This window comes from Barbus barbus (genome assembly GCF_936440315.1).
Source record: "Barbus barbus genome assembly, chromosome: 2".
Taxonomy (NCBI): domain Eukaryota; kingdom Metazoa; phylum Chordata; class Actinopteri; order Cypriniformes; family Cyprinidae; genus Barbus; species Barbus barbus.
Genome location: NC_136730.1, coordinates 41,948,953 through 41,967,828, shown reverse-complemented (window position 1 = coordinate 41,967,828; position 18,876 = coordinate 41,948,953). Strand labels below are relative to the sequence as shown.

The 18,876-nt window shown below is 37.9% G+C and overlaps 1 protein-coding gene across 1 annotated transcript in view; it reads left to right on the top strand.

Moving 5' to 3' along the window:
- Window positions 1–18,876, top strand: part of phlpp2 (PH domain and leucine rich repeat protein phosphatase 2) — a 68,197-nt gene that overhangs the window by 21,041 nt on the left and 28,280 nt on the right. Inside the window, exons 4-6 of the mRNA XM_079436303.1 lie at window positions 12,966–13,156; window positions 16,246–16,371; window positions 17,997–18,151. Of these exons, the coding sequence (XP_079292429.1) occupies window positions 12,966–13,156; window positions 16,246–16,371; window positions 17,997–18,151 (472 nt within the window). The remainder of the gene's footprint in view (window positions 1–12,965; window positions 13,157–16,245; window positions 16,372–17,996; window positions 18,152–18,876) is intronic.

The following is an 18,876-nucleotide window of genomic DNA, read 5'->3' as shown; positions in this document are numbered from 1 at the left end:
TTACAAGTGAAGCAGCCATTGTGTTGAATATGATTTGCATCATGTTATGTACCAGAATAAATAGTGAGTTAACAGATGAGAGCTGCAGCCTAGGTGAAACCTTTTGTGTTTCTGTTGGTTTTTATACCTCCAAATCTCATCTTGTTAGATGATAGACAATCAAAGATGCAGAGCAGAGTGAATTTGAGGTGTCAGTCATGATCCAGCCTGACCAGTTTCATAAAAGGGTTATAAATGCTCATTTTATCTCTTTTTTTTTTTAGGCAAGAATCTAAAATAGATGTTCGTATGTTGATGTTAACCAACAAATTAGTGTGTATGTTTTGCGTTCATCTTTTACTGTGTCACGGTGAACACTGTTTTTATCTTTGAAAGGCGTGTTATTGTGTAATTGTTCCCAGCAGATGGTTCAAGGTACAGTGCAGCTGCGAAAAAATGGAAAGCTCCTTACAATATATTAATTTTGTTGATATTTTTGCTGGGATCGGTTATGATTTCCTTTAATACACCAGACAGCTTCAGGGATTTATCTAAAATGATATAGTGACATTATGTATGCATGCATGCATATTGGGAGAGTGTGTGTGTGTGTGTGTATGTGCTCGTAAATGTGTTGGTATCCCTCAATGTGAGTGCCAGAAGACTGTTGGAGAGCAATCAGTTAATAGTAGAGTAAGCCCTTAGCTGTGAAGCGTTTCAGTCCTGATCACGTTACATCCTATCTGTGATGTTGTAAAATGTCTTACTGAAGATGTCAGAAATTTTAAAGCTATGCCGCTTTATCTAGGGAATATCTGATTTCAGGAATGGTGTTTGATGGCTTGTTAAAGGAAACAACAGTTGAGTGGCTGCTGTATTCTGTGCACTTTTGGACTAACTTTTGCCAAGTGAAGAAAGAGAAAGTGAGCGAGATTGCTGTCCTCACAGTGAGTTAAATGCTGGCCAGAGCCTGTGAGATTCAGCCGCTCGTTTTGTTAACTTGTGGGAAAAACACACGTCCAGAGTCAGGGCCAGCTCAGAGTGTGTGAAGCGCTACGGACAAACACTCAGCCAGTGGACTTCAGAGTAAAAGACGCTGTGTCTCTGATAATCTGGACAAAAGTTGCTCAAAGCTTCAGAAAGAGTTTTTCACAGCAGTGCCATAGAAGAACACAAAAAAAGAACTTAGTTTGAACATTTTAATCTGAAGAACCTTTTTTCAATATAAAGAACCTTTTGCATGTCTCCACGGATTTTAAAACTCTTCATGGAACCACAGATGCCAATAGAGAAGCTTTATTTTTAAAAGAAAACATTAACTAAGAGGTGGCGATTTCACATCAGTCTCAACAGTTTGATTACTTTGAAAACATACTTAGCCTGCGTCCCAATGTGCATTCTATCCATCCTAAATTCTATGTGATATTAGTCATTTTCAATACTATTTAGGGCAGATAGGGTGAATAGTATGCACATTGGGACGCAGAGTTAAACATATCTATCAGTGGGGCGTTAGCATATCAGACGAAACGGATGAGTAAGATCTTTGTGCAAATTACTAGGGCTGGGTAAAAAATATCGACTCTCCGATTTTAATCGATCTTCAGTTTAACGCAATGATATCGATTCGGGAAATCCCCGAATCGATTCTTAATGCGCGTGCTTCATGTAAGAGGATATGAATATTCACCTCTCGTCCTGAAGGTGTCACCATCTTTCGAATTGCTCCACTAAAAAAAACAACTGTGTGCACCCTATTATTAATGTAGATGTGTATTTCAGTAATAAACTTAAGTAGGAGAGTTTCAGTTACCAGCATTTATATTACCAGCATTTATATCAAAATATGGATCCCATGTCTGCAAAACTAACATTTTAAATGAAATATTGATAGCTAATCGAATCGAAACCATAAAAATAAGAATCGAATCGCAGAATTGGTCACAATACCCAGCCCTACAAATTACCCACCAATTTGCCAAAATGTTAAATAGTTACGAATTGTCAAGTGTGTTGCAATATCAATGTTTTTATCAATCTCCATTTTAAAGAGGACATTGTTTTAAATATTCACTTTTTTTTTTTTTTTTGCATATAGTTTCTGGCATGTCTGCCAGCTCAGAAAAGCTATAAAAAAAAAAACACACAGCCAGTTTGTTATGGATTGTCATCGAGCGAGCTGTTTTAGTTTAAAGCTTGTTGCTATGATGATAGTTGGCTATTTGAATAAGACCACCTCAGAGCCATATATTCATGCATCTTGTTGACGCTCGTCCCATTCAATAATCGCAATAAGCTTTGTTACTTTTAATAAGAAACCGTCTTAGATTTCAAATTCTGTCAGTTTCGTCACAAATGTCAAACAGTACATGTGGTTTTGATGCTTTTTATAGTGGTGTGACAGATCGCTGTAGTGCCTCAGTTCAAGCGGCACGTGAACCGATAATTACTTCCTCTTTACTACTAGTTATAGTGTGAAATAAACGTGAATGAATGAACATCAGAAGGTATGTTGAAAGATAAAGTTTAGAATAGCTTGGGTCACAATGTTACATTTTCCTCACAAAAGTCATTTCAAAGAACTCTTAGAGCAGAGATTTTGGCAAAAAAATATATTCTCTATTATATATTATTTATATTTTTACCTGTTAATGATGCCGAAATGCATGTTTGAATTGATCTGTCCTGAAATAAGTTATGACAGACACGCTTAAACGTTTATATTTCAACACCACATTGGAGTTAGAAAACGAATAACATCTTTAGAATTAAAGATGTAAAATAAATTTGTAGTTTAAATGTTTGTATACAACTTATATACAAAGTTCGATGGCAATGGCAACGGCGGCGGCGCGTTTCTGCCGACCAGCGCGTCTGGAAGCAACAGGCAGAGCAGCGATGATCCTGTAATCACCGTGTCGGAGGATGAGGTTCGGAGGGCGCTAAAGAAAGTGAACGTCAGGAAAGCAGCCGGACCTGATGGGATAACCGGCCGTGTTCTGAGGTCCTGCGCCGATCAGCTCGCTGGTTTGTTCACTTCTATCTTTAATGAGTCCCTTGCTACCGCCGTGGTTCCCACCTCATTCAAAAAATCCATCATTATCCCTGTGCCAAAGAACAATAAACCCTCTTGCCTGAATGACTATCGCCCAGTTGCCCTCACATCTATAGTCATGAAGGTTTTTGAGAGACTTGTAAAGAGCCACATTTGCTCCTCCATCCCTGATACTCTGGACCCTCTTCAGTTTGCCTATCGCCCAAACAGATCCACGGACGATGCCATTTCTCACGTTCTCCACTCTTCCCTCACACACTTGGATAGCAACAATGGAAATTATGTAAGGCTGCTATTCATTGACTATAGCTCAGCTTTCAACACTATAGTCCCCATCAAGCTGGCATCTAAACTCACAGACCTCGGCCTAAACTCCTCACTCTGTGACTGGATTCAAGACTTCCTCACCGGCAGACCTCAAGTGGTGAAAGTTGGCCAGTTCACCTCAAACTCCATCACTCTGAACATAGGAGCCCCACAGGGCTGTGTCCTGAGTCCCCTGCTCTACTCTCTCTACACGCATGACTGCGTGTCCTCTCACAGCTCCACATCTATTGTCAAATTCGCTGATGATACTGTGGTTCTGGGCCTCATCTCCAACAACGATGAGACCGCATATTTGGACGAGGTAGAGAGACTCACATCATGGTGCCAGGACAACTGTCTCTCTCTGAATGTGAGCAAAACTAAAGAGCTGATCATGGACTTCAGGAAGAGACAGCAGCAGCCCTACACTCCTCTTATGATCAGTGGGACCCCTGTGGAGAGGGTGAGCAGCTTCAAGTACCTCGGTGTAAACATCTCCGAGAACCTGACTTGGACTACACGCATCCAAACACAGGTAAAGAAAGCCAGGCAAAGACTGTACCATCTGCGACAGCTGAGGAAATTCAGGGTCTCACCAGCAATCCTGAAAACTTTCTATTCAGGGACCATAGAAAGTGTATTGACTCAGTGCATCTCAGTGTGGTATGGAAACAGCTCCAATCAGGACTGCAAAGCACTACAGAGAGTTGTGCGCTTAGCTGAGCGCATCTCAGGGTCTGCTCTCCCCTCTCTGCAGGACATCTACCTCAAACGCTGCAAAAGTAGAGCTGTCAAAATAATCAAGGACTCAAATCACCCTGGTAACCAGCTATTCACTGCAACCAGCTAAGTCCAGTTTGATTTTTCAAGTAGGTTTAATGTAATTCAAGTTTAAATGACTTGTATAACCAAGTTGATAATATTTTAAAACTTAAGTTCAGTTGCTGCCTTAAATTAAGTGTTTTTTCTACAGTGATCATCAGTTGAATTTAGTAGTTTAGGTTAATTTTAACCTTTTAATATTAGTAATGTACTAACTGGGTTACCTGTATAATTTACAGGTTTTTTTAAAGAAAAATTCACATGTACCTGAAATATTTCTGAATGAATCGGTATCATATTGATTCAATTCAAATTGAGAGCTTTTGAATCCGAATTGAATGGAATCTTGAAATCCGTCCCCATACCCAGCCCTTGCTCATTATATGCATATACTAGCATCTGCACCATTTCATTCTTAGTACTTCACTATGAATGGACGGAAAGTTACTTGACATCAAACTTGAAGATTAATTCAAACTCAAAAATGATGCTTTTCACCTTTAAAATGCTGTGTTCTTCTGCACAGATGTTCTTAAAATTCTTCTGAAGAGTTAGTGTTTGATTACAGTATATTTTTCCTCGTCAAAACACATTAGCCGGTTTCCTCAGTCCTCTCCTTCTTTTAAGAAATCCTGCTGTGGTCATGGAACAATCTGAGGGAGTGAACATCGCTACATGCTGACTCAAGAGACACTGAAGGCAAAAACAGGCCCTGAGGTCTGGACTGGTCCTGCATGCTCGGGTGTTTCTGTGCAGTCGTTACTGCTTTTTTTGCTCTAAAGTCCCTCTTGAAAAAGAATCCACTGGCTGTTGCTGTGGCTTTGCAAAAATAAATCATCTGCGGTGCTGGATTTAGCCACTAATGAGGTATTGATCTGCGAGGAGCCTTAACTTTTCAGGGGGAAGTAGATGGAGAAACTGTGAGCTGAGACCTGTCTGGAGGACACACAAACACATTCAGTGTTTTGCTGAATTAAAAGTCTTGACTTGTTTGAAATGGAAAATATTGAAGTGAATGAATACTGAAACTGTCTGCACATGATCTGTAAAATCAAGAGAGCTGGTTGGCAATCTGAAAACATTTGGCAAGGTGACAAGAACTTGAGAGTAATTCTATTCCCAATCACATGTGAAACTCTGTGTGTCATGTCAATAACTATCCTCTGTGACTGCACGTCATCCACATATGGGAGTCTTATAGATTCTTTAATGTATCTGCATAGGCAAGAGTGATTTGAGCATAGCAGATCCCAAAATGCTTGTACATTTCAGGCGTTTCCTGCAGGAGTTATTAAATTACCTTAAAAGGTAATTGTAATGGTTAAACTGTTACTTTACCAAAATTATTTTTTAACATCATAGTTGCTGTTTTAATGAAGCAAAATGGAAATCTTTCAGAGTAAAGTGCATGTACCGCATTCATGATATTTTCATGATGTACTGTATGTGGAAAAACCTATAACGATAGTATTTTATGGTTCTTTTTGTTAGTTGAATCTGTGATCTGAGGCAAATCAGAGAGGGCATGCATCCCATTTGGCAACAAACATGCTTGTTAATGTAGCTGTTCTCTCTGTTATTGAGAGCACTCTTTTGCAGTGAATTAATACATTGAAATTTAATGCATTTGGAGGAAATAGGAAGTAACAGCAGCACCTACAAGTGTTAACGTGTTTATTTTTAACTTGAGACATTATAGTAATGGCTGCTAGTATTTGTCACATTTTAGTTGCATGTATTGCTTCATGGCCTTAATTAGCTGCTTAACTCATAAAAAGGCGAAACAGGAAATGGATGTGTCCCATTATTCATAACTAGAGTGGTCATGGAGGTTCGAGTCCCTCAGGAAGGCAGTTGTATAGTTTTTACCCTTGACATGTGTACTAATAGTTTGAGTCTTCATATTCAAGATCACTTTTCTGCTTAAACAGGGTTGGTGTTCATTTTCCTCTCTGTCCCGATGAAAATGCCTCAAAGTCCATCACTTGTGTTACATTATAGGTTTATTATTAGTGGGCTTCACGCGGAGTCCTGAGTAAACCTGTACTTCCGCCCCACTGGTCTCCCTGTGAGCCGGCTCAATCTATGCTATGTTATATGGGTTAAACAAGCACACCTATTCATCTTTTCTCTATACGGGGGATGTTATTTCTGAACTCTGCAGGAGTCTGATCATTTCAAGACTTTGTTCTTTGATGGAGGCCAAACTCTTTGAAGCTGGTCCATGCTGAACCCCAATGAAGAGAAAAAAAAAAGTTTTTGTCAGAATTTTGCAATGAGAAAGTGAGTTAAAGGTTGATTTGCTTCATTAAAGGGTTACAAAATATAAAGCACAATTTTTGAGGCCATAACACACATGCTGTGTTTTGTACATAATGGAAGACGATATATTAGCATGTATTTTTTTTTTTAGTTTTAATTTATTTAATTTTGGGCTTTATTTTAGACTTATTATGGGTTGGAATGTGTCAGATGCACACTAGATTTCAACATGTTAGGACGTTACTTTTTCTGCCAATCAGAAGTGTTGATTGCAAAATAATAATTAGCATGGTCTGAAAGCAGGAGTTGCATTTGTCCCCTGGTGTCATGAAAAAAAAAGTTTCACGAATACACAACAATGTTTTCAAAACCATTCGCGTTTACACGCATCCACGAAAACGCCCAAAAACGCTATATTACCAATGCCAGGCCAGTAGTTGGCGCTGTCACCTTGTTAGTAAACAGTACCTGTAGGGAAGTGATGATTATATGATGTGTCTCCGCTGTTGGTTGTAATATTGGTGAAGTAGCCTAAATCCACACTTTACTGAAGAAGCGTTAGCAGCAACAACAGTACCGTGTGTGTGCTTGTTCACGCTTTCCTTTAAAACCGACACGTACTGCGCATGTCTACATGCCTACCACGTACTACACATGTGCATGAAGTCACAGTTTTCAAATATTCACGTATCGGGTGTTTACACGGAAACGATAATGGTACAGTTTTCAAAAACTTGCACTTTGAAACCCGTTTTCCAAAAATATGGGTTTTCAGTCCCCAAAACGCCGTTGTAATGTAAACAAACAGTCAAAGTGCATAAAAAGGCTTCCCGTTTTTGTCATGTAAACTGCCACTAAAGGTCTTTGCACACGGAGTCCGAAATTTTCGCACGTTAAAAAATAAATACGACCTCACGTTTGGTCAATCACGTTTACACACTGCCTCCGAAACTTTCGTCCGTCATGAAAAAGAATTTCAGATCAAGTTCGATTTTTAGCATTTTCGCATCTGTAGCACGCTTTCTGATACAGGAAAGGATGAATGCCCCGGAAACATGCACACAAAAATGTCGGTGTGCAAGGACCTTAAAATATTTCCATTTGGGAGGACTAAAGTTTGCAAATGTGGCTTGAACATTCAGATGCATTTACACTTGGCGACGCGTCTGAAATGAAGGGTTTCGTGGCTCACTCTCTCTCATGGCAGGACTAGTAACAGTCATCAACTGTAATATCTGCTGGAGGCATGAAGGCCAGGACTAGATGAATGGGTTTACCGTGGGCTTTTCTTGTGCGGGCGAGCCACATCTTTGCTGTCTGGCAAATCTACAGCTGAAGATTGATTTCCAGGATTGCCTGATTGGAGGACATTTTAGGCTTCCTCCACTACTGAAGGCTTTCATCTGCTCTCAGACAGGCTCTTCTCCTGCAATTATGGAGGATTCCTGCGTGTAATTGAGCGCTGGCTTGTTTACCACGTGGAAAGCGTATCGCGTTGGCCTCTAATGTATCTCAGTGCATTATCACTCAGTCACAGTGTTGTTCTATTAGTGGAGATTCAGGAGGAAAGTGTATTTCGTTTCTGCGGTCTTGTGGCTTGTACAGTTTTAGTCTCTGTCCGTGTTTTTCCAGATCGCTCACTTGGATGTCAGACAGCTGAGCTCACTGAGATTTAGCACGCTAGGATAGACTCATCTTTGTACAGTCACTCGTATGTCATGGGTCATGTGATTTCTAGCACCTCTGGTCGAATGATGGGAATATGATGTTACAATTATTGTCATGTGAAATATGTTCATCCTTGCATATCTACGTGAGATTTACATTACAGAAGTAAATGCACCCTGCATATTAAGAAGTGCTTGCTGACACCCTTCTTGATAGACGAAATGTTTGATATGATATTTGGTTTTGATTTGACTTTTTAGCCAATTTAAGATTTTATAGAGTGGGTGAATCTTATGGTTCAGGTCAAATTTCATAAAATTAAAACTATATATATTTATTTCTCAGAATTGCGAGTTTATATCATGCAGTTGTGAGAGTCACAATTACATGTTTTAATGAAAAAAGTGGAAAAGGGCTTCCATAGATATGGCAACTGACTGAAATAAAAGAAGTTAAATATAAATATTAGATGTTTTTCATGTATTTTAAATTAAATTTCCGTTAATTAAATTCAATTAATAGTTAAGTAATAAATTAATGTTTAATTTTAGTTTCAGTTATCAATAATAGCACCGTTCACAATGCAACGCATCAATCAATAAATGAATAAATGATTATTTCTTTGATAGGCTATTTTCTGTGATGGATATGTTCGCATGTTTACAGAGATTTACCCTAGAAAAAGAGTAAACTGCCATTTCAGCCTTTCCTTTTGTTCCTTCAGTCATTTGAAAGCATGGTTTGCCCACAAAGCTGTTTTTAAAGTCTGGATTCACCCCAACCACAATCAGCTGTCTTTTCTTTTAACAGAGTATTTTGAAGTTAGCACTTTTAGCTGTCTTTCTCCAAGCAGTGACCCTATTCCTGAATGAATCCGTTGTGAGTTCACTCGGTGTCTGTTTTAGACCGGATCTTGTGTTGGTCATCCAGTGTCTTCTTGCACAGGCCGGGCCGGCCGACGGTTATTGGTTGGTTTGTGTGGTGTGTTTGGTTTGGCATCAGCACTTTGGCATTGCTGTGTGATGAGCTCTCGTGTCACTGATTCCCATGACTCATTGAGGTGGTCATCCAGCAGAATGAGCAGAGACGTGCGGTCAGATCTTTGCTGACTAGGCAGGCTTTTACTTTTCTTAGATGTTGGCTGGAAATGGGTTTGGTGACGTAGTGCTCATTTATTGCCATTGCACGTGTATGTGTTAGTGCATGTGAGGACAGTAAACTGGAAAGGATATCTCAGTATTTTTTCAAGGCTTTTGCTAAAATTTAATACCGGTTTATTTATGCATTTGCTTTGAAAAAGGGTTTTTAAGGAATCTTAAACTTGGCAGCCATGTTGCCAAAGTAAATTGTTTAAAACAAGAGAAACTGGACAATACGGTGTAAAATAATCCCCCCCCACTAAATTAACAAGGAAACTTTTAGTTTTAAGTTTAACTTTTTGTTTTACTAAAACATTTTTTTAGGGATGCAGCAATATAAAAATTCTGGCTGATGCAATAAGCAGACTATAATTTAAAATGTTTAAAGCAAGATGAAATATTTCGTCAAAGTCTAGTGTAAAATAATAAAGGTCAGCATTTTTCCCCCCAAAATAAACGAGGAAATGATCTAAAAATTGCATGTATTTTTACATTAGTTGTGGCCTAATGGATAGAGAGTTGGACTTATAACCCGAAGGTCGTGGGTTCGAGTCTCGGGTCCGGCAGGGATTGTAGGTGGGGGGAGTGAATAACCAACACCCTCTCCACCCTCAATACCACGACTGAGCTGAGACCCTTGAGCAAGGCACCGAACCCCCAACTGCTCCCCGGGCACCGCAGCATTGGCTGCCCACTGCTCCGGGTGTATGTTCACTACTGTGTGCACACTTGGATGGGTTAAATGCAGAGCACAAATTCCGAGTATTTCACCATACTTGGCCACACACCACTCCCCCCCCATAGTTTAAGGAAGTCATGTGACATACTATTCTTTGAAAGGTTAAAGCATGTAGAATACCATGTCACATACTGTTTTCGAGGAAATTAGGAAGTACAGTGTACAGAGTATGCATTAAGCGTCTAGTTCCTCCTCTAAGTGCTTTATTACCGGCGTTCTCACCCAAACTCACGCCAGCGCTCGACTCAGAAGTAGACATGTCAGAAAACTCAAACAGAAGAGTGTTATGAAAGCAGCACGGTGTCAAGCGTTTACACTCTTCAGAAGGTCAACCTACACGTGCTTTACTTACCGCTGCTCTCTGCATATGAGGCTAGAATATTTTAACATCCAGAATATTGTATACTTCACCAATAAGTCCAAAGATTAGTGAAGCTTCCACTCAGTTTAAGATATACTCTTATTGGTTAATGACTATTGCAATATGTTGTTTGTAATGCTCTGAAATTCTCCAGCCTTTGAGCTGATCTACAATTACAAGCTATATTGGTTGATGATTGAGCTGTACATGATGCGTTACATTTACTTTGTTTCTGCTCCATACTTGCTACTGCCTACAGAGGGTGCATGCGTATGTATCACTATGAGCTGACCAATACATGTGACATGGTTTACTGGCAGCCCTATTCACCTGTTTCCACGTCCCACCGTGAGCTCACACTTCACACTACATATGGACTTCATTAGCACATCTGTGTGTGTGTGTGTGTGCGACGTACAGACAGTTGTCCTTTCCATACACTAGCATGCATATTACTTCAGACCCTGCAACCAGTGTGTTATTTTAGTACAATTAATATAATATTATTAGTATTACCTTTTATTTATTTCAATTTTATTTTTAATAATTTATTAATTCAGCTTATTTAAATTTCTAATTTTAGTGTTTTTTTTTTAATTTTTTTCCTCTTTAAAAATGGGAAATATGAATTTAAGAAAACAAAACCATACAATTCATACGTACATAGGGCCCTATGAAATCCATTTGTATTTATTTCCCAAATTCAGTTTTTTTTTTTTTTTTTTCTGGATTTTTTCTTTACTCATTTTTTAATTAATGATATTTAATTTAACCATTAAAAAGCATGTCTAATTCATTTAAAATCATGAAATATTTACAATTTCACATCAGTTTATTAAAATGTTTAGGGCTCTATGAAATGTTTTATTTTTTCCCACCATATGTTTTATTGTTACCAAATTCTTTGTTTTAGCATGTACAATTATTTTAATGCATAAAACAACTTAATTTGTTGTAGTAGTATGAATACCTTTTACATTTCTCTGTGTATATGATATGATTATAGGGCCCTACATACAGGCAATTCAGTACACCTTTTCTATGTTGAGTGTTTTTATTTTAATATTTTTCAGGAGGCATAAAGTGAGTGTGATTCATCTATCCTGATATCACAATGAAGAGAAAAGATGAAAAAAAAAAAAAAATTTTTTTTCCTTTTGTTTAATTATTTTATTCATATTATTGACATTTTATTAATATGTAGCTTGGCATAATCTTTTATTTATTTTTTTTATAATTGTATTTATCTTTTTTTCATTAATATTTGAAACACGTTTGTCAGGAGAATCAGTGTGGTGCAACCTTACAGTCTATGGGTGTAACCGATATGGGAAAAACCTTCTTGACTGTGTGAGGTTGTCAAGGCTCTTGAAATATTATATAATTTGTCCTTTTTACTATAGGTTAGTCTGGGTCATCAAATATAATGGTATGACTCTCCAAAACATAATAGTTCATAAAATTAATAATACTTTTAATCATTTTAAAAGTATTTTGGTAACACTTACAATAAGGACACATTAGATAACATTAGTTGTTGCATTAACTAATCACTAAGCAATACATTTGTTACAATATTTATTAATTTAATTTATTAATTAAACACTTCCGTTAAGTAAGGTTGGCAGATACAACTTGATTTTATTAATGTATTAGTAAATGTTGAAGATTAATAAATGCTTTAGAAGTATTTTTTATTGTTAGTTCATGTTAACTAATGCAGTTAACTAATCTTAACTAATGTGGCCTTATTGTAAAGTGTCACCACAATTTTAGTAACTTTTTAAGCAAGTATGTATTCAAGATGTAAGGAAATATGTTTATACATTTGACTTTATGGTTACACCACATGACATTTTTGGAGTCATTAAATTTAAACTTTTCATTAAACTTTGATATAGTTTTCCAAAACGATCCAAAACCAACATGAATACAAGGAGTACTTAACAAAGTACTAACTTGTCACATGTTTAAACTTTTTTTCTTCATAAAGGACACTTGATTCATTGACCTCTACATCATTGACCCAAGATACAAAACTCATAGCAATTGCACAGAAACAAACGCGCTGACAGAACACCTTTGCATTGTGGGATCGACCTCTGTGTGGGGAAAATATACCTGTTTAGTTTGATAAATGATATCTGCGCTCTGACATATATACATGTGACGTGACCCTGGACCACAAACCCAGTCATAAGAGTAAATTTTTTGAAATTGAGATTTATACATCTGAATAAATAAGCTTTCCATTGATGTATGTTTTGTTAGGATAGGACAATATTTGGCCGAGATGCAACTAAAATCTGGAATCTGAGGGTGCAAAATACATTTAAATATTGGGAAAATCGCCTTTTAAAGTTGTCCAAATTAAGTTCTTAGCAATGCATATTACTGATCAAAAATTACAGTAGGAAACTTACAAAATATCTTCATGGAACATGATCTTTACTTAATATCCCAATGTTTTTGGCATAAAAGAAAAATGGATAATTTTGACCCATACAATGTATTGTTGGCTATTGCTACAAACATACCTGTGCTACTTAAGACTGGTTTTGTGCTCCAGGGTCACATATATTCTGTATATGGCAGTTGGTGGACTTTTGTGTGTGTGTGTGTGTGTTTGCACAGAGAAACCGGTGAACGCAGACCAGCAGGAGCGGACTCTTCTGAAGGGTGTGTTCAGCGTCAGGAAGGGAAAGACGCAGCTCCATAAATGGGCCGAGCGACAAGTCATCCTGTGCGGGACGAGTCTCATCGTTGCCTCTGTCAAAGACAGCCTGACCGGCAAGATGCACATCCTGCCCCTGGTCGGGGGGAAGGTAGGGGTTCTCACACACGCACACACGCACGCCCCGGGCTCCAGGAACAGATAACAGAGAGCAGATGCATCAACACAGCTGTGAACGAATGAGGATGAGGAGGGAAGGGAGGGAGACAGACACACGACAATCAGACCTTTCTCTCCAGCATGTGTTCCAGCATGGGGGCAGTTGTGGCCTAATGGTTAGAGAGTCGGACTAGTAACCTGAAGGTTGTGGGTTTGAGTCTCAGGTCCAGCAGGAATTGTCGGTGGAGGGAGTGAATGTCCAGCACTCGCTCCACCCTCAGTACCACGAGGTGAGACCCTTGGCATCAAACCCCTAACTGCTCCCCGGGCACCGCAGCATTGGCTGCCCACTGCTCTGGGTGTGTGTTCACAGTGTGTGTGTGTTTGTTCACTTCTCACTGCTGTGTGTGTGCACTCGGATGGGTTAAATGCAGAGTACAAATTCCAAGTATGGGACACCATACTTGGCCACATGTCACGTCCTTTCCTTTTAAAGGAACATTCTGGATCGTTTTCCACTTTGTCTGTGGACAGTGAGTGCCATGCAGTCGATTACCACACACAATACTTTCAGCTCCGAATCATTTCAGCTTCAATTTATAGTAATACACTTCAAGTGGACGTCTAGCAGTCGAGTGGCCCAGAGGGTTTAAAAGCAGAAATGTGGAGTTTTTTTTAGTTTTGTTTTTGTTGAAGCACTTGCATGAATTCTTCAGTTGTGATGGAGAAAGGAAATGTACTTGCAGATAAGCTCAAAAAAGCACTGTTACATATAATTTTAATAGCAATTAACATGAAATCAAGTTTCAACGCATATTACATTCAGTGAACACACTTAAAGGAATAGTTCACCCAAAAATGAACATTTTTACTCACCCTCCATTCATTCAAGATGTAGATGAGTTTGGTTCTTCATCAGAACAGATATGTAGAAATGTATCATTGCATCACTTGCTCATCAATGGATTCTCTGCAGTGAATGGGTGCCGTCAGAATAAGAGTCCAAACAGCTGATAAAAACATCACAATAATCCACGCCACTCCAGTCCACCAATAAATGTCTTGCGAAGTGAAAAGCTGTATGTTTGTAAGAAACAAATCCATGTTTCTTAAGCTAGAGAGCATGCTAGTTTTGTAAGATCCAAGCTTTGTTTACAGCAAAGGAAAACCAGTCTCCTCTTGCCTAATATCGAAATCCTCCATTTTTCTTTCCAAATCCTTGGTTTGTATTTCTAATTCGTGACCGGTGTTTTGTTTTCGTCACTTATCACCGGAGCTTATGCTACGCCTATGTCATCCACTGGAACGCCACTCTCTCATGAACAGATGTACAACAGTTAGCAGAGATTACGGTTTATAAAATTTTAAATATTTGACCCTGGACCACAAAACCAGTCTTAAGTCGCTGGGGTATATTTGTAGCAATAGCCAAAAATACATTGTATGGGTCAAAATTCTTGATTTTTTTTATTTATTTTTTTATGACAAAAATCATTAGGATATTAAGTAAAGATCATGCTCTATGAAGATATTTTGTAAATTTCCTACTGTATATACATAACTTATATATGTGTGTATATATATGTGTATATATATAACTTAATTTTATATTAGTAATATGCATTGCTAAGAACTTCATTTGGACAACTTTAAAGGCGATTTTTCTCAATATTTCTTTTTTTTGCACCCTTAGAGTCCAGATTTTCAAATATTTGTATCTCAGCCAAATATTGTCCTATTCTAACAAACATACATCAATGGAAAGCTTATTTATTCAGTTTTCAGATGATGTATAAATCTCAATTTAAAAAAAATTAACCCTTATGACTGGTTTTGTGGTCCAGGATCACATATGCATATTTTTCTTACACAAATGCATTGCTTCAATTAAGCTCCTGGAGCCGTGTGGAGCAAATTTTATGATTTATGGATGCATTTTTTGGGGCTTCAAAACCTCAACAACCATTTACTGGCATTATAAAGCTTGGAAGAGCCAGGATCCTTTTTTTTTAATATAACTCCGATTGTATTTGTCTGAAAGAAGAAAGTCATATACCCTTAGGATGCCTTAGGATGATTCAGTCAGTGTGGAATAACTTGACTGGTCTGGTCTGCAGAAAGCCAAGTCCTGATCCCAGCTGAACTCCTCTGGTGACTTTATATGCAGACCTTGAGCCAAAAACTCATCACCAAACACCAATGACTTGTACGTATATTATATGGACAAAAGTATTGGGACACCCCCTTCTTTAGAACAGAAAAAGGCTATTCCAAAACTGTCATAATTCATGTATTTAATTGTATTTGCATCTCTGTTGCAACAGTTTTGGACGTGTCTTAAATGACTGTACCCACATGTACAAGTCATTGGTGTCCCAATACTTTTGTCCATACATAGTGTATCTGTGTGGATTTTGATGTGAGATGACAACGGAGGATGGACTTTTTCATTGGAGGAAGCGGACTCATATGTGACCCTGGACCACAAAACCAGTCATAAGGGTCAATTTGTTGAAATTGAGATTTATACATCATCTGAAAGCTGAATAAATAAGCTTTCCATTGATGTATGGTTTCCATTGATTTGGCCGAGATGCAACTATTTGAAAATCTGGAATCTGAAAAATCTAAATATTGACAAAAGTTGTCCAAATGAAGTCAATTGCAATGCATATTACTAATCAAAAATTCAGTTTTAATATATTTACAGTAGGAAATTTAGCAAAATATCTTCATGGTACATGATCTTTACTTAATATCCTAATGATTTGTGGCATAAAAGAAAAATCAATCATTTTGACCCATACAGTGTGTTATTGGCTATTGCTACAAATATACCTGTGCTACTTAAGACTGATTTTGTGCTCCAGGGTCACATTTTATGGACTCCTATTTTAGTCAGAATCGATTATTTAAAATTAAAACATCTTGATGATGGGTTTGTTTAGGCAGAATGGCTGCTTCTGAGGAAGAACTAATTGCTGAAGTTTCATGGCATAGAAGTGTTTTTTTTTTTTTTTTTTTTTTAAAGCATGCCGTGTCTCCATTACCAACAGTTGACATCTTGCTTTCTTGGCTCAGGTGGAGGAGGTGAAGCGGAGGCAGCACTGTCTGATGTTCAGCTCCGCCGGACCGCAGGCTCAGACCTACTACGTTAACTTCGACACGCTGGCCGACTACCAACGCTGGCATCGGCAGGCTTCTAAAGTGAGTGAATGTGCTTTATCTAATCTAGACATGCATTAAGATTTCATTAGCAGACCCACAGTGATTCAACAGCCGATCAGTGTTTTCTCTTCTTTCAGTTTTTCAATAATAAAAAAAAAAACCCTCACAGACTGTATGCATTTGTATTTTCCGTACCCGCCGCCTGCAGTGAACAGCTTTGCTGAAACAGCTGTCTGTGTTTTCATTTGTGTTTTGAACACGCACATTTATTGTCCTGAATTTGTATGTTTGCTTTTTTGTTTGGTTTCTCTGCGCTCGGTTGGTGTTCATTTGTCTTAATCACCTCATTAATTGGCATTCCAAACTCCGGCTGCGTCTCTGGAGTCTAATGAGGTCTGACCATCTCTGGAGAGCTCAGCGAGCTGCCCAACGCCAGAACCACCCTGAATAATGCAAAACGCGTTCTGGACAATTGTGTGCGAGGGTCATCCTGCGGCAAAGGGCTGTTTGAGGTGGCATGATAGATGAGAGAGTGAGCGTTTGTTTTGTTTCTCTAATGTGCGTCGCTACAGCCGTTGTTCTGTGAGGTCTGATTGACTCCATAATAAGAGCCTTTCAGTTCAGATCAAGTCATTGTTGACCAAAACTAAAATGATTTAAAGTCATTTTTCTCAGTTGAAATAAAACCTAAAATATTAGATGAAAAACCAAACCACTAAAGCCTAAGTTTGAGTTTAAGCTAAAGCTGAAATAAAAATAAAATATTTTTTACAATAAACAAATTTAGCAAACGCATAACAAAATTGCTAAAACTGAAAATTTTGACAAAAGCTAAATCAAAACATTAATAAATATTATAATAGTATACAAATAATACTGAAATAACAGTGGGACAAGTCAGGCATTTAGGGATTGGTGGCAATTGTTTATTTATTTATTGTAACGTGCAAAGCTCTTAAAAATCAACAAGTTATGATTTTCTGAAAATTTCAAGTGGCATGATTAAGTAAAAACATTAACATTTTATATATTTTCAAAAATTCTAATTTTTATTTATTTTTACAAATCATGCATTTTTAACAAATCATGCATTTTGAGTTTATGGTAATATTAGTAATATTTTAAAGCAAATTTGATTTTTTGCAAACATGAATTTTTAGTTTGCTTGTTGAAATATTAGTAATATTTTTAATTAAAGATGCTTTATTACTTTAACCCTTTTTTATAAATAGAGATGAATAAAGATTATGCTAAACTGCTTCTGTATCAAAGTTATGGTCACCGCTGAGATCCTTAGCAATTCTCAAGCAATGATGATTTTCTGATTGGATGGAACCACATTTTAATGTAGCTGATAAATAAACTATTTCTTGGTGAATAAAAGATTGTAATTCTTATTAACCCTGGAAAACCTGACGTGAAATAACAGTCAAAAAACGGTTTATTGAACTGATAGACTAAATAAATGCATGTTTGCATAACATTGGTTATCTTCTGGTCCACCATTTAATTCAAGCAATAAACCATTCGAGCCAAGGCCTTGCAGTACACTGATTTTCCCATGGTTAGGCTTTGCGTCATGCGTAACCTTATTTTGATATAAGCCGTTTAGCAGCATATGAGTGTGTAAAGAGTGGGATGTTGATGAGGTGTGTGTTTTGTAGGTGGTGTCTCAGACTATCAGTCTGGTGGATCTGTCCTGCTACAGTCTGGAGGATGTGCCCGAGTATCTCTTCTACTGCCAGGACATCACACACCTCAACCTGCGCCACAACTTCATGAGTCTGGACGGCCCTGGAGGACTCCTCAATTTCAGCAGGTGAATTCAGCATTAGATATAGGCTTTATGCTTGGTATACTATTGTTCGGTGGGGTTTCGTGATGGTTTGTGTGCTTTATGTAAATTGCGGACAGAAAGACAGAAAACTGAGCTAATGTTTTCCTGCTAGGTGTACTTTAGAAAAACCTTTCTTGAATGCTCTTTGCATAATCACAAACCTGTGCATAAATTTAGGCTGCAGTTTCCACCTGGGATCTGGTCTCTCGCTGCGCTGCCGTGCACAGACTCAGTGTAAATGGTAGAAGAGCTATTTGTTCTGTACATGCTCTTATGTCAATGACAGCCGCTTCTGTGCAAACACAAGCAATAAGAGCATCAATAAATGGGAACTTGCAGAAGAGATGATGCTATTACACGTTAATCATCAACTATGATTATTGGTGTTTAAAATGGTACGGTTATCATTAGATGATGATGCAGCAGTAAACAGGCCTGTCTCTGTGCAAAAGAAATGTCTAGGTCATGTTTCACCCCAAAATCAAGAGAACATAAATGTATAAGAAGCCTAAATTGTCCCTAATTTTTTAAATCACTATTTTTTCCTTTTTTTGTGACCCCCAATCAATGTTATTAATGTAATGAACCGTCCATCTTGTTTGGACACATTCTATTCGTTTATTCATTCATTCACCACAGTTATGTATAAATAAAGTGGTGCAGAGTGATCTAATTGACAGGTTAACTTATATCTATTTTTTTGTATT